The following is a 13,165-nucleotide window of genomic DNA, read 5'->3' on the forward strand; positions in this document are numbered from 1 at the left end:
GGGAGGAGGGAGAGAAAACCAGCCACTAATGTGTGTCAATGGTTTGGAGCACACAGACTTTCAATGAAGACCGGCTTATTTTGAGGGAGTCCCTCTCTTCTTCTTTCTTCTCCATTTGGGATTATCTGTTTTAGTTTGTGGTAGAAATCGTGAGGATGATGAAACCTAGTCCTGTCTGTGGAGGAAAGTTTAAAGTGGTGTCCCTTCAAGAAGGAGTGAGGAGAAAGTAGGAAGAGGACGAAGAAGGATAGGAGTATTTTTTTCTCTTCATCCTTCCCTACTCCTCTGTTGGAGAATGGGGGCCGGAGCTCTGACTATCTGTGTGAGTACAAGACCTGATCAACAACAGAAGTATAGAAAAAACTACTCAACATGAGCATGTCTTCAACACTTTTGTGATGTCAAAGAATTATGTGCGTGTCTGTACGAGAGAGAGAAAGAGAGACACATACATACACTGTATACTTTTGAAGAGACAGGAAATCTCAGAGGGTATGTGTAGGACATCTGTCTTTTTTTTTTTCTTGAACTAAAACTTTAGAGTGGCAGCAACTTAAGTGGTTTTACTTCCAACTCCTCCATATTATCTTGGACACTTTTCCACAGAACATTCTTCCCCCACTGTCCTACTGTTCTTCACGCACGCATAGCTTCCCTTTGAGTCAGCCAAAATAACACAGAACACATGCAGCTTTATACTTTATACCAACCCTACATTCTCTCTCCCTGTCTAAGAATCATTCACAGCCTGGATTATTACAGGGAAAATGTGGCCGGCAACTCAAACAAACTTAAGTTTCCATTAAATGTTTCACTGCAGAATGGAAAAGTTGAGCTTACTGGATGACAACATTGGGTTTCATTAAAACTCGTTTATTTTGCATAAAATCCTTCCTTGTAACACATGGGAGGGTCAGAGTCAAACAGTTGTCTCATGCTGCCGGTGAATTTTTGGCTGCCAGTTGGTCGAATGACCACCCACAGGGAGTGTGTGTGTGTGTGTGTGTGTGTGTGTGTGTGTGTGTGTGTGTGTGTGTGTGTGTGTGTGTGTGTGTGTGTGTGTGTGTGTGTGTGTGTGTGTGTGTGTGTGTGTGCGCGTGCGTGCGAGCGAGAGAGAGAGAGAGAGACGCGGAAGGCCAGGGAGAGAGAAGGAGAGGGAGAGGGGGAAGGCAAGGGAGAGAGGGGAAGGAGAGGGAGGGGGAAAGAGAGAGGTTCGGCGAGGGGGTGTTCTTGAGGCACATGCTTGGTCTTGTCCTTCCCTCTGCAAAGAAAATTAAAGAAACAGAGCCACTGCCACAAGTCGCGAAGTATGCAACACATTTAAACAACTAAGCACGGCAACAACAATACATTCCTTCCATTTTAGTTGAGTTCATTTTAACTTTTTTGTCAAAATCATAACGGAAAAAGATACCCAACAGCCTCTGCGTCGCTTATCTGCACTTGTATGATTCTATTGTTCAACCTCACTTATAAATTGCTTTGGATAAAAGTGTAGGCTAAATAGAAACATGTCTAGTTGTAAATGAATAAAAGCAAACAATTGCAATTCCCAGCTGTGTCAGAAAAGTCCCATACCGAGGTGTCTGTGAGCGTGTCAGCATTTGTGTGAGAATGTTGTAACGGTTGGGGGGAAGGGAGCAGGGATGAAGATTTATAGGTGGACCACAATAGACTTCCTCGCTAACAATAGACCCGGCCCATCACACATTAGCTTGTGTTGTCCTTTCAAGAAAACCGGCGTTGATTGGAGGTGTGTGATTGTGCTTGTGTGTTTGTGTATAAGTGTTAGATAAAGAGAGAGGGAGAGAGAGAGAGAGAGAGAGAGAGAGAGAGAGAGAGAGAGAGAGAGAGAGAGAGAGAGAGAGAGAGAGAGAGAGAGAGAGAGAGAGAGAGAGAGAGAGAGAGAGAGAGAGAGACATACTGTGGGAATGCATGTGTGGATGTTTACACATCTGTAATTGTGTGTGCCTCTGTGTGTGGTGTTGTGTTGTATGTCAGGGTGCATGCATGCAACTGTTGGTTTGTGTGTTTCAGTGTGTGTTTTTCATGTGTTTGCAAGGCCAGATTTTGGGGACATCTGCTGTGTGCGGTCTGTCACTAGCAGGCCTAGCTCAGACAGGCTTAGCTGTTGTTGGACATGAGACGTCTGTCAGGCTACAGTCATCGTCAGACCCGGACACTCCACCACAAGCACCCCACTAGCCCACTGGACATTTTTTGTCGCAGTTTGTAATTGTGTTTGTATGCTTTGATTGTTCTCTCGATAAAAGCTTAATACAAATGTTTATACAATTAATGACCTGTACTACAGCCTATAAATATTCAATAGCTAGCTGTACGCTGACTCACAATCATCCATCTTCTGAACTATCATGACCTCTGACCTCTCTGGCTGTCATCCAACTCTCCGTTGCCATGACTCCCAGTGTCCTGAGGATACGAAGTGTATGCCTTTAGTATTCATATCTTCAACCACCAGCCTAGTTTGTGGTTGCTACGCCATCTTCCTGTTAATGTGGATGGTGTGAGCACCAAATCCTGGAAGGATCAGGGTTAGGGTTAGCTCTGTTGAAGATCTCCTGCCCTCTATCTTCTACATGAGTACCATCTGTTTGTCACATCCAATGATACGACCAGAGCAGCTCTGCGCATCAGTCTGCCTTATGTTTGTTATGCGTGTTGACTCATAGCATCATAAAACAAGCGTGTGGATATAGCTACACACGTGAACATTGGCTGCTTGACCAAAACACAGAGCGCATTCATGAGAACTGAAAATGTGTAGGCCACTTGTAGGTCCATGCAAACACTGTTAAGTGACGTGACAATAACATGACTGTCCAAAAAAATATATATATATATCAATATATATATATTAAAAGAAAAATGTCTAATCAAATAATGAAAGTTTTACGGATGCACACACATAGAAATGATATACAAAGTGATAAATAAAACTGGCAAATAAAACTCACAAGTAAGTAAAAACATAATTAGGTCTTGTTTTGTCTTTTAGTTTTATCCTCCATTAATGTGTACAAGAGTTGTGTAACTAGAGTCCAAGCTTTCGGTCCAAGCCCAGCCTTGGTTGAACTGGAGGAATGGAAGGACCCCCCCAAGCCCCCCTCCTCCCCCCTCCCTCCATCTGCTGGAAGCCATGTCACATGACCAACATGGGAAATATCTTTAGTTTCTCCTAATTTATTGACCAATGGCTTATAAAGCCAAAAACGTAGCAATCAAGTGTCTCAATGTAGCAATCCTCTTAAAAGGGTAACCCTCCTCCTTATTGGGTGTTAGGAACAGTCCACGGCCACCCACTGTAATATAGGAAGCGGCTGTTCCATATTTTAATTGATATGGTTGTAATAAAAATATCAAATATAGATTGAACAAATAAAATGAATAACCCGGTCTGCAGGTCCATGGTTGATGCGTCCGTGTTAAAATCATGTCCTCCGCCTACGATCCTTGTAAACACCAGTTCAGTACTCTTTTAAAGGATCATCTCTTCCCAGTAGCAAGGAGGATCATTTTAATGTGATCATAGTCATAATAACCCTCAATGTTATCTTCAGCCGTCTGTGAGAGAAATATTGACTCAAGGTTGACTCTGTTTACACACAAGAATGTATGTTTTTGCATAGGACAGATTAAAAAGCATCTCTTTAGTCTGTTTATACATGTGTGTTTGTGTGTATGCGTATGTCTCTGTGAATGTGTGCATGTGTGTGTGTGTGTGTGTGTGTGTGTGTGTGTGTGTGTGTGTGTGTGTGCGTGTGTTTGTGTGTGTGTGTGCATGCATGTGTGGGTGCAGCCATGGGTGCAACAGGTGGCACAGCTTGCTTATTTGCAACTTGGATAAGGTATCAGTGCCTGCCTTGCAGCTGTGATATACACACACACACACACACACACACACACACACACACACACACACACACACACACACACACACACACACATACACACGACAAACACACACATCACAAATATTCCCTGGGTTTTAAAGGGCTGCAACAGGGCGTTCGTCATATTGCCTCACCATATGTTTCTGTTTGACAACAGCAAAGCCCTGACAAACACACACTGAGTCCTTGGCTACGCATGCTCTCCTTCTCCTATGTGTTATTGCTTATCTCTATGGGCTGTGTGGCAGCTTTATCACAGAAACAAACAGCAAGGCTCTTTCAAGTTATCATAAATGTCTGTTATTCTGCATTATACCTTAGATACCGAATTGTAGGTTATCTACTTATTAGATTAACCTGAGTAAGTGGGCATTCATATATATGCTATACTCTCTTTGTGTATGTGTATACTTGTGTGCGTGTGCGTGTGTGAGCGTGCGCGCGTGTGTGTGTGTGTATGCGTGTGTGTGAAAGAAAGAGCACACATATAAAGTATGTGCAGGTACAGTCCCTTCCCCTTCCTGCAGTTCAAAGTGTTGCATGGTAACCAGACAATTGTCGTAGCAACTACCACAAAGAGAGGCCCTCCCCTCTACCTCTCTAGACTCTCTCTCTCTTTGTATTGCTTAGTTCTCAACCCAGTCTGGTGCTACCGGCTCCTAACACACATGACATGACACACACACTATGACTGAAGTGTGTCGAGACCCAGACCCGTCTGGGGCCCTATAACGAGCGAGAGGTGGCCCATTTATCTGGATCCTAATGTCTCTCTTCTGGCACTGGTATAACGCTAACATGAATGCCAGCTTCCACCTCCAGCACCTCCACCTCCTCGATGCCCACAGTGGCCAGAGTGCCAGCTGGGTCTGACGGAGCTGTTCTCTGCCTCCCTCCCTCTCCTTCCTAACCACAGCACCACAAGGCCGCCGTGCAGGTCAAGGAGGACATGAAGAAGATGGTACAGCTCCCCATGCTCAGGCCCTGGACCATCACCGGCAGCACCTCCAGTTCCAACAGTGTCGCCACCACCACAGCCATCGCCACTGCGGAGGCCCAGGGTAGCAGGCAGTTTGGAGTGCCCCTGTCGGAGCTGTGCGCACTGGGCTTGGTGGCGGAAGAGTACGGGGTGCCCAAAGTGGTGCACAGGATGGTGGAGCATCTACGCACGCACGGTAATAAGGGGCTGGGGGCCGGTTTGGGACATGCATATAGATTGCCTTTATTCCACACAAAAAAAAGGAGATTGTATTGAATTAAGAGATTCTTAATTCAATACATATATATATTTATTTAGTTATTTATTTAACATCTGCCCTCTAACTTGAGCAGAGAAATTGTAACAGAAACAAAGTAGGCCTATACACTCAATTTAGATATTAGATGTGTTATACATATCGATGTTTAATATATTATTTAGAAATAGAGCTCCAGATGTAGAGCTCGTAAGCCCGCTGACGAGGGGCCGCCGTAAGGCACAACCGCCCGCTTCTGAGGCGGTGGTGCAAAAAGCCAAAAGCTGCTCAGGGCCACACCCCCACCCCCCTCCTTGACCCACCTCTCTCCTCCTCATTTTCATGAAAGCAGTAGACACCGAAACGGCGCGTTTGGGAAAAGCTTAATGTGCGACTTGCTCATAGTGGCTGTAATTCTGCACCACGGCTGAATCTCGTGAACATCTTCAAATACTGTGTTAGGTGCCCACTAATACCTATATTAAAGCATCACTTAAAGTAGCATGCCATGGGACCTTTAAGACCCATGTTTAATTGCAGACATTGTCTATGTCAAGATGCAAAACAGAAAATTTTCTTTCAACTCACCTCCTCTCATGGTGTATAGACAGGTAACAAAGTTAGGCAGTTTGCCATCAGTTGACAAACATTATATACCATTTTGCTGTTTAGCAGCTCCCATAGCTGGAAATGTGTCTTGTCCAACCCAGCTAAGCACATGTTAACTGCCCTGGCTGGGTAGCTTCCTAATAGTGCCTACAAACGAACAAATCAACTTTTGATTTTGTGTTTACACACGATCTGCTCATGGACTTGGAGACTGAGAGACCATGCAGAGTAGGAAAGAAGAGAGCAATTCGGAATTTTCCAATGTATAACTTAGTCAAGGTTGGGTCAAGGCTAGTGTAATGTAATTTATTGGAAGTGTAAAAGTATGTCTTGTAGTGTCACTTACACTCATCATTCTATTTTTTTTAAATCAACCTTTTTTGTTGGGATTTGCTGAAATGTAAAATATACACTAGGATGTCGTTGGCAGTACTATTGCTATGTTGTTGAGCTCTTTCCGTCACTGATTCAGTCGATGCAAATAAAGTCCTTTTGAATTGGGCTTGTCAGGTCTTTTGCAAAGGTCAAAGGGAGTGACTTCTAGCATTCTGATCTGAGGAATGAGTCTAGAAGATTTTATCTGCTGTCATATTTCATAGTTAGTATGTTTACTGTCAAATTCCCAAAAAGTATATTCAAACCGCACAATAAAAGCATGAGCTGAATCAGATAATGCTTTGGAACGACCTCAGTCTGCCCGTCCCATCTGTAACAATAAGTCCCGTTTATGGGCCAGGCCCTCATTCTCTTTCTGTTTGAGGTTCTAGAATATTCTCTGGATCTTTTGGTCCACTAGGTGTCACTGCAGAGCTATACAAGTAGCGACTTGTAGGTTTGAGGAAATTAGGGCGAGTCTGGATGTATCACAGCTAGATAAGACACCGTCCACACAGACGGGGACTGATTGTAGTTCCACATGTTGGTATGTTGTGGATCTCATGCTGATAAAAAATCGTGTTCTTGTCGGAAATTAGTTCAAGTAAAATGTTCAAAATATATAGGCCTACCAAAAATATAGCACAGCATAAAATTCAAAATACAGCATTGTTGTATCCACAATAATGGCGTGTTTAACGTGTCTGCATCACTTCGTTGTATCAAATACTATATTTATTTGTAATTTTAGTGTATATTTTGAATGTAGCAGGGTAATTTAACGGTAAACAGTAAGTCCCGCCTAGCCGCAGCCGAAGCGGGACTGGCGACCTCGCAGTTCCCTCAATAGATTGTCCTATTAATGAGAATATAAGTCTTATCTTATCTGATTATTTAACGTTGATAAACTCACCAATATGGCATCTCTACTAAAGGCTTGGTTCATTGTCTTCGTATCGGTATGCGTTTGGTTTCACAAAATCAAGTCATGGATGAGCATCAATAAGTCTGAAGCGTTCAAACAAAATATTTAACGGTTGACAGACTTGAAAGGAACGGCATCCAACGCAATTTTTGGTGAAACAAAACGCATGCCGATACACAGGATGTAGAGTAAAAGTAGGTCAATGTTTAGAAGTAACGTCATCTCTGTCTTTACGCCACGTTTAAAATACCTTGCAGTAAGCACATTTGCCTTGTAACCTCATTATTTATGTCATGGCAGCAAGATGTGTTCGTGTGAAAGTCCAACTTCTGTTCTATCAATAAATCAATTACGCAGGAGTATGAATTACTGCGTTGTCATTTTTATAGCCACATTCAAAGGTCCCCAACCGTACAGTCGTTGGTCCCAACTTAATGAATAACCAACTAACAACCAGTTTACATGCATCATGGATACTTATTCTAATCCACTTGTTTGAAATGATTGAACTGAAAATGAAGACGTATACTCTTTTCACATTAAAAGACGTTTGATCAATTGAATGCGACCCAGACTCATCTGTGTGTTGTGCTGTAGCCCTGCATCAGGAGGGCCTGTTCAGGGTGAATGGGAACGTGCGGGCCGTCGAGTCCCTGAGGCATCGCCTCCAGAGTGGTGAGGAGGTGGACCTGCTGGCCGAAGGGGACGTCTGCACCGTGGCCAGCCTGCTCAAACAGTACCTCCGGGATCTCCCAGAGGGACTGGTCCATTCAGCTGTACAAAACGCTCTAATAGAGCACTATCAAGGTAAGAGTCAATGAGAAAACCAGAACATGGCTCCACCACCCTATGTTTGATCCCTGTCTGTCATAACCTTTCGCCACATCTCTCTTTTCAAATCTTTTGTTGGTTTGATTGGTTCATATTCCAGTCAAACATTGTCAGCATTCATTCCATTCCACAATGTACATTCAGGGGCCACTCACACTAGGGCCGCGGCCCCGTGCCCGTGCTCATTTGCATACTAAAGTCTAGAACGTTTGGCTAGTGTGACCACGCCATCCGTATTCCAGCACGGAACAGCCCCTTGGCCACGGCACACTTGGGAGCTGTGCCGTGGCCAAAGTACAGATGCAAATGAGATGAGACGCGCGGATACGCAACGTGAGCTGGATGACGTAGTCCTTGCGCGACCCTTCTTTCTTTATAGGTCCATGCCCTTCTTCCCCACAACAATCATTTTAAACAATGGCGGCAAGCGGTTCACGAGTGGGTTTACGTTGGTGCGATACTGAAGTCGAGTGTTTACTTCAAATTTGGGCAGACGACAGCATTCAGTCGCAGTCGCAGTCGCAGACGTATTTATCGTATTACGACGTGATGACGTATGTATAGCAATCATGCCCAGGCCACAGCCTTTGGGAGCAGTGTGACCACGGGCCAGCGGGGGGAGTGTGGAGGGGGGGGGATCATGCTGAATCTTTCTGCAGCACGGAACAGGCAAACTTGCCTAGTGTGAGTGCGCCCTCAAAGGTCCCCCTTTTTTCCAAATAAGAAGCCACAGGGTACTGCGCCAGAACGCTCACCTCACACCAGCTTGAGGTGAAGTGTGAGGGAACTTATGAATCAGCCAATTATACAGGGGGATGATTAGGGGGCCAGATTGAATGAGCCTGGTTGGGCAGTTTTAGCCAGGACACCGGGGAATCCCCCTCTCTTTGCGGCAAGTGCCCTGGGATCTTTTATGACAACAGTGAGTTTAGTGTGGCTTCTCAGTCCCCTGCTACCACCCACCAATAGGGCTTGTACATCGTGACGTCACATCACAATGACAAGCATTTCAGAAGTAAAGGAGCATACTTAATGGTGTAGTATAGGAGAATGTTCATGGTAGGGATAATGTTTTGTTGGGCATGTTACTTGTCATTATGGGATAACATTGTTAGGTTGAAAGCCGTGTTTCTTATGCAAGATTTAGACTAGGATACGGTATATTTACGTAATAGTATCGCCAGCCAAAAATCCCATGAGGCATTGTGATGCACAAGCTCTATAGGTTGCGACCCAGTTTGAAAACCTGCAGCTGAAAACCTCTGGGCTGCTTGAACAAAACTGTAACCAATAATTACTGTTTCATTCTTCCACCTGCCTGTGTGGCCTAATACCATGGTAACAGTCTTCAATTGTACCTCGTGTGAGGTTATTTTGTTAAACTCTTGGAGAGTGTGCCACTGTGCCAGGTATCTGGGTCACAAAGTGAATATCTTATGAGGACGGCTATCTTTCGATAAGAACTGTTTAGTCACAGCAGGAAAACACCACATTGAGCTTGACCACCACTGGCTCACTCATTTGAGTGTCTTTGTGTGTGTGTGTGTGTGTGTGTGTGTATGTGTGTGTGTGTGTGTGTGTGTGTGTGTGTGTGTGTGTGTGTGTGTGTGTGTGTGTGTGTGTGTGTGTGTGTGTGTGTGAGTGGGTGTATTTGAGTGTACCATTTAGAAACCGTGTCGTGTGGCTCACTCTCTCGATGTAGAAGGTTAACTTTCTTTCTTTTGATCCAACTCTCTGGAAAATCCTCAGCCTGGGATCTGTGTCAGGATTCTGGCTTCCATGGCTGCCTGGCCATTAGCGATGGCATAAATCATGGAGTGGACCACACCGTCTCTCAAAAATGTATCTGAGGGCTTCCTGCCAGTTGACACATTAACCAAGATGTCGGTTTGTCTGGAGACCTTCCCCGGCTTCTAGGTCAAGATGGTTTAGTATTCTCTGGTTAGAATCAGGTAGACGTTCCCCTGGTCACAGTCTTGCATTTCATGGCGTTGCGTCGTCAGCGTGAGATGGATCACCAGTTAAACAGCACTAGTTCTGCAGTGAAATGGATTCAAAACCTTGAACAAATATTCAAATCCCTATTTGCTTTGTGATCATTGTAGTCATTTTTGTAAATAATTTTGTGTGGAAAGTAGGCCTACTCTCGTGTTCTGGAAACCATGTGTGTTCGGAAACTTTAGGCTGCATTGAAGCTCTGCCTTAATCAGGTCAAACTCGGACGGTCATCACACCTTCTATGTTTAAAGGCAGTGAAAGATTGGCACTATGAATGAATGAATTGATCTTTGATTTAGCCAGGAAGATCCCATTGAGATAATATATCTCTTCTTCCAGGCAGACCTCCTGGTCAAGAAACTTAAATATGACAATCGTTTTTTGTGTGTGGATTTAATCCCCTCTCCCTTGATGTGCTTGACACAGCTAACCTAGGCCACATAAACCTAATGTATGACTTTCTGTCTGCTGGCTGGCGTTTTGCTGCCACAGTGAGAAACTGTTTCTCATTATCAGGTAGCTATGACTTTCCTATGTATATTTTTGTGTTTTCTTTGAAGTGATCACAAGGTTAAGGCGGCGTGAACGTAACTTGGACCCATAGGTTAAATGTTCTGGTAGAAAACCCAGGAAATCATTTATCAACAATATCCTTGCTTGGTCCAAATCAATATACATGGATGCCTGCACAGGGATTGGGCAAATTATACTCAACAATCCAAGTAACACTCACTCAGATGCGCAATTCCACACGCACAAACATTGGAATATATAACTCTGAAGCATGGATACACTCACACAAATGGAATATTTGGATCAAAAGCAAAAGCAATAACTCAGCCTCCCACATGCCACCACACACACACACACACACACACACACACACACACACACACACACACACACACACACACACACACACACACACACACATATATACACATGCACAAACAGATACAAGTGCTTGCTCACACACACACACACACACACACACACACACACACACACACACACACACAAACACTACACAGACTCTTACACAGCGCTTGCGTCAGTCTGGATCACCAGTGGTCACCCTCCTATCCAACCCTGACCTATTTATAAATGCCAGAACTCAAGTCAGCTCTGTTTTCCGGCTCTGGAAGTTTAGCGTAATGCTCATCAAAACACGCTACGATGAGAGATGTGTTTAATACCACTCGGACAGGTGGATGGGCCTATCACAGAACATGGATGCCTGTCCGTGGAAATCCTTGTTTAAATATAGGACATTATGCTGTAATACACAATCCGTTTGGACTGCCTAGGTTGTGAACTGGGCCAAGGAAAGGCACTTTGATACCACTGGGTGATTATCAATGGGGTCAGGTTGCGTTATTATTGTCATGGGTTTGCATAGGTATTTGGTTTGGTGGATTTAACCGGGACATTAATAGTTGTTGTTCATACTCATAACAGTTTATCCAGTCACAGCTGCCAAGGGCTTCAATAGTTCCGTTGCTGGTGGATCGCCCCTGTTTGGCTTTTGATTGTCAGCCTAATCTGGGAGTAGCTTCAGATCAAAGTGTCTATCAAATTACTAAGTTTAAATGTGACATCAATGTTATCCTTACTTTTGTTAGGATCCATCCTTTGAAGTCTTGTATTCTCCATGGATCTTCTTGTTAGATGATTCAGGGAAGGTTGCAGACGGAACGGTCATAGATGTGAGTGAAGGCACCATACGGTGTGCCTGAAGACACTAGGGTCATGGATGTGGGTGACCCGTGTGTGTGTGTTTGTGTTTCAGAGCGTGGCGAGGAAGGCTCGTGGGGGGACCTGAAGGCGCTGTTGGGGCGGATGCCGGACGTCCACCACTGCCTGCTGAGCTACCTCTGCCGCTTCCTGACCGAGGTGGAGCGCCACCAGGCGCACAACCGTATGACCGCCCTCAACCTGGCCACGGTGTTCGGACCCAGCGTCTTCCAGTCAGTCCGACTCACCTGCTGCACTCTCCTTCCGCTCCGCTGTGCTTCACTTGAACCGTACTTAACTTAGCTTTCTGTCTCTACTCAAATGCACAAAACTATATTATACTATGCTCGTACTATACTCCTACTCAAATCAGTTTCTATCAAACTCACTACGATCACTAATACACTTTATTCTACATATGTTTAGCCTTTACTTGTATACTTCTTTCGAGTCTACTACTACTAGCACTTCAACTGCTACTTCTACATCTGGCCAACAGGTGGCGCTACTGTTTATTAAGAGAGGACAGAAGTCTTCCCTATATGACTCAAATAATTTGTTCATGATGTCGCTGGCTATGTTTAAGAAATCATTCAGTGTTTAATAACGCAGATATATTTACCTAGGCGATGGTAAAACCATCATCACATCATAATGTAAGCTGGCATGGTGCAGCCGAGCCTATAGACATTTATAGCTTCCTGTAATGCATTATTTATGACCTAGTCTGCATTCATCTGCAGTAAAAATGGAAACTTATCAATGATCTCAGTTTTTATTGTTTTTGCGTGCACACTCCCACGGTGTGTGTGACGGCTCCAACGTTGTGTATGAATCACACCAAAGCGGTCAAAGTTGGCAAAAGGCCTCCGTCGAAAGGATACAGTTTCCATTCGCTTACTCTGTCTTCAGAATAATAACCATTCTAGATTGAGGCGGTAGGCCTCTGTAGCAAGATCCCCTCACCCCTACCTGCTCCATCACAACATGTATCTGAGTTCACTGTAAATCGGATGTGATCAAAGCCTAGCATTTTGAGACCAGTTTTTTCGACCAGTCCTTCGTGAAAATTAAAAATGTTTAGACCAATGCAATAGAAGCGGAGACCACATTTTGAGAAAAGTAAAATACAAATAAGACAAGATTTTGGGAGCATTGACATACCATTGAGACCCTATCTTGAGACCCTTTTCAGGGACACAACTCTCCCTGTATCGCACCTTCTCTCTGCGTGCTCCCCGCTGGTCTCCCTCTTTAATAATCCCAGTGATCCCAGTGAGCTGGACCTGGTGAATGGACCGCCCTGTGCAGCTCAGGTTTCCGTTGATGGGTTAGGAAGAAGCCATATCAGATGGCACCTCCAGCCCTGTACACCGTGTTCCTGTAAGTCAAGTCGAGCACGCGCCTGCACATATATTTATGTTTACAGTTTGGATCCGTGTTCCCATCTACGTTTGACACAGCTGTCGGCCGGGGTGTTGACGGCTATCAGGGGATCACCCTCGCCGTTGCCAGATGGTGGTTGGAGCGCATTCTGTGTCATT

General features: G+C 44.5%; 1 protein-coding gene across 5 annotated transcripts in view; it reads left to right on the top strand.

The window, feature by feature from the left end:
• The first annotated feature begins 17 nt into the window (after positions 1 to 17).
• The window catches only part of fam13a (family with sequence similarity 13 member A), a 54,145-nt gene continuing 40,997 nt past the window's right edge, over positions 18 to 13,165 (top strand). For 2 of the 5 annotated variants that reach the window (XM_030351144.1, XM_030351145.1), the window contains exons 1-4: positions 18 to 322; positions 4,831 to 5,089; positions 7,656 to 7,865; positions 11,677 to 11,854. In XM_030351144.1, coding sequence (XP_030207004.1) covers positions 296 to 322; positions 4,831 to 5,089; positions 7,656 to 7,865; positions 11,677 to 11,854 — 674 coding nt within the window. In that variant the 5' untranslated portion in view covers positions 18 to 295. The remainder of the gene's footprint in view (positions 323 to 4,830; positions 5,090 to 7,655; positions 7,866 to 11,676; positions 11,855 to 13,165) is intronic. The other 3 variants (XM_030351147.1, XM_030351146.1, XM_030351148.1) reach the window with 2 other exon arrangements.

This window comes from Gadus morhua, chromosome 3 (assembly GCF_902167405.1).
Source record: "Gadus morhua chromosome 3, gadMor3.0, whole genome shotgun sequence".
Classification (NCBI taxonomy): domain Eukaryota; kingdom Metazoa; phylum Chordata; class Actinopteri; order Gadiformes; family Gadidae; genus Gadus; species Gadus morhua.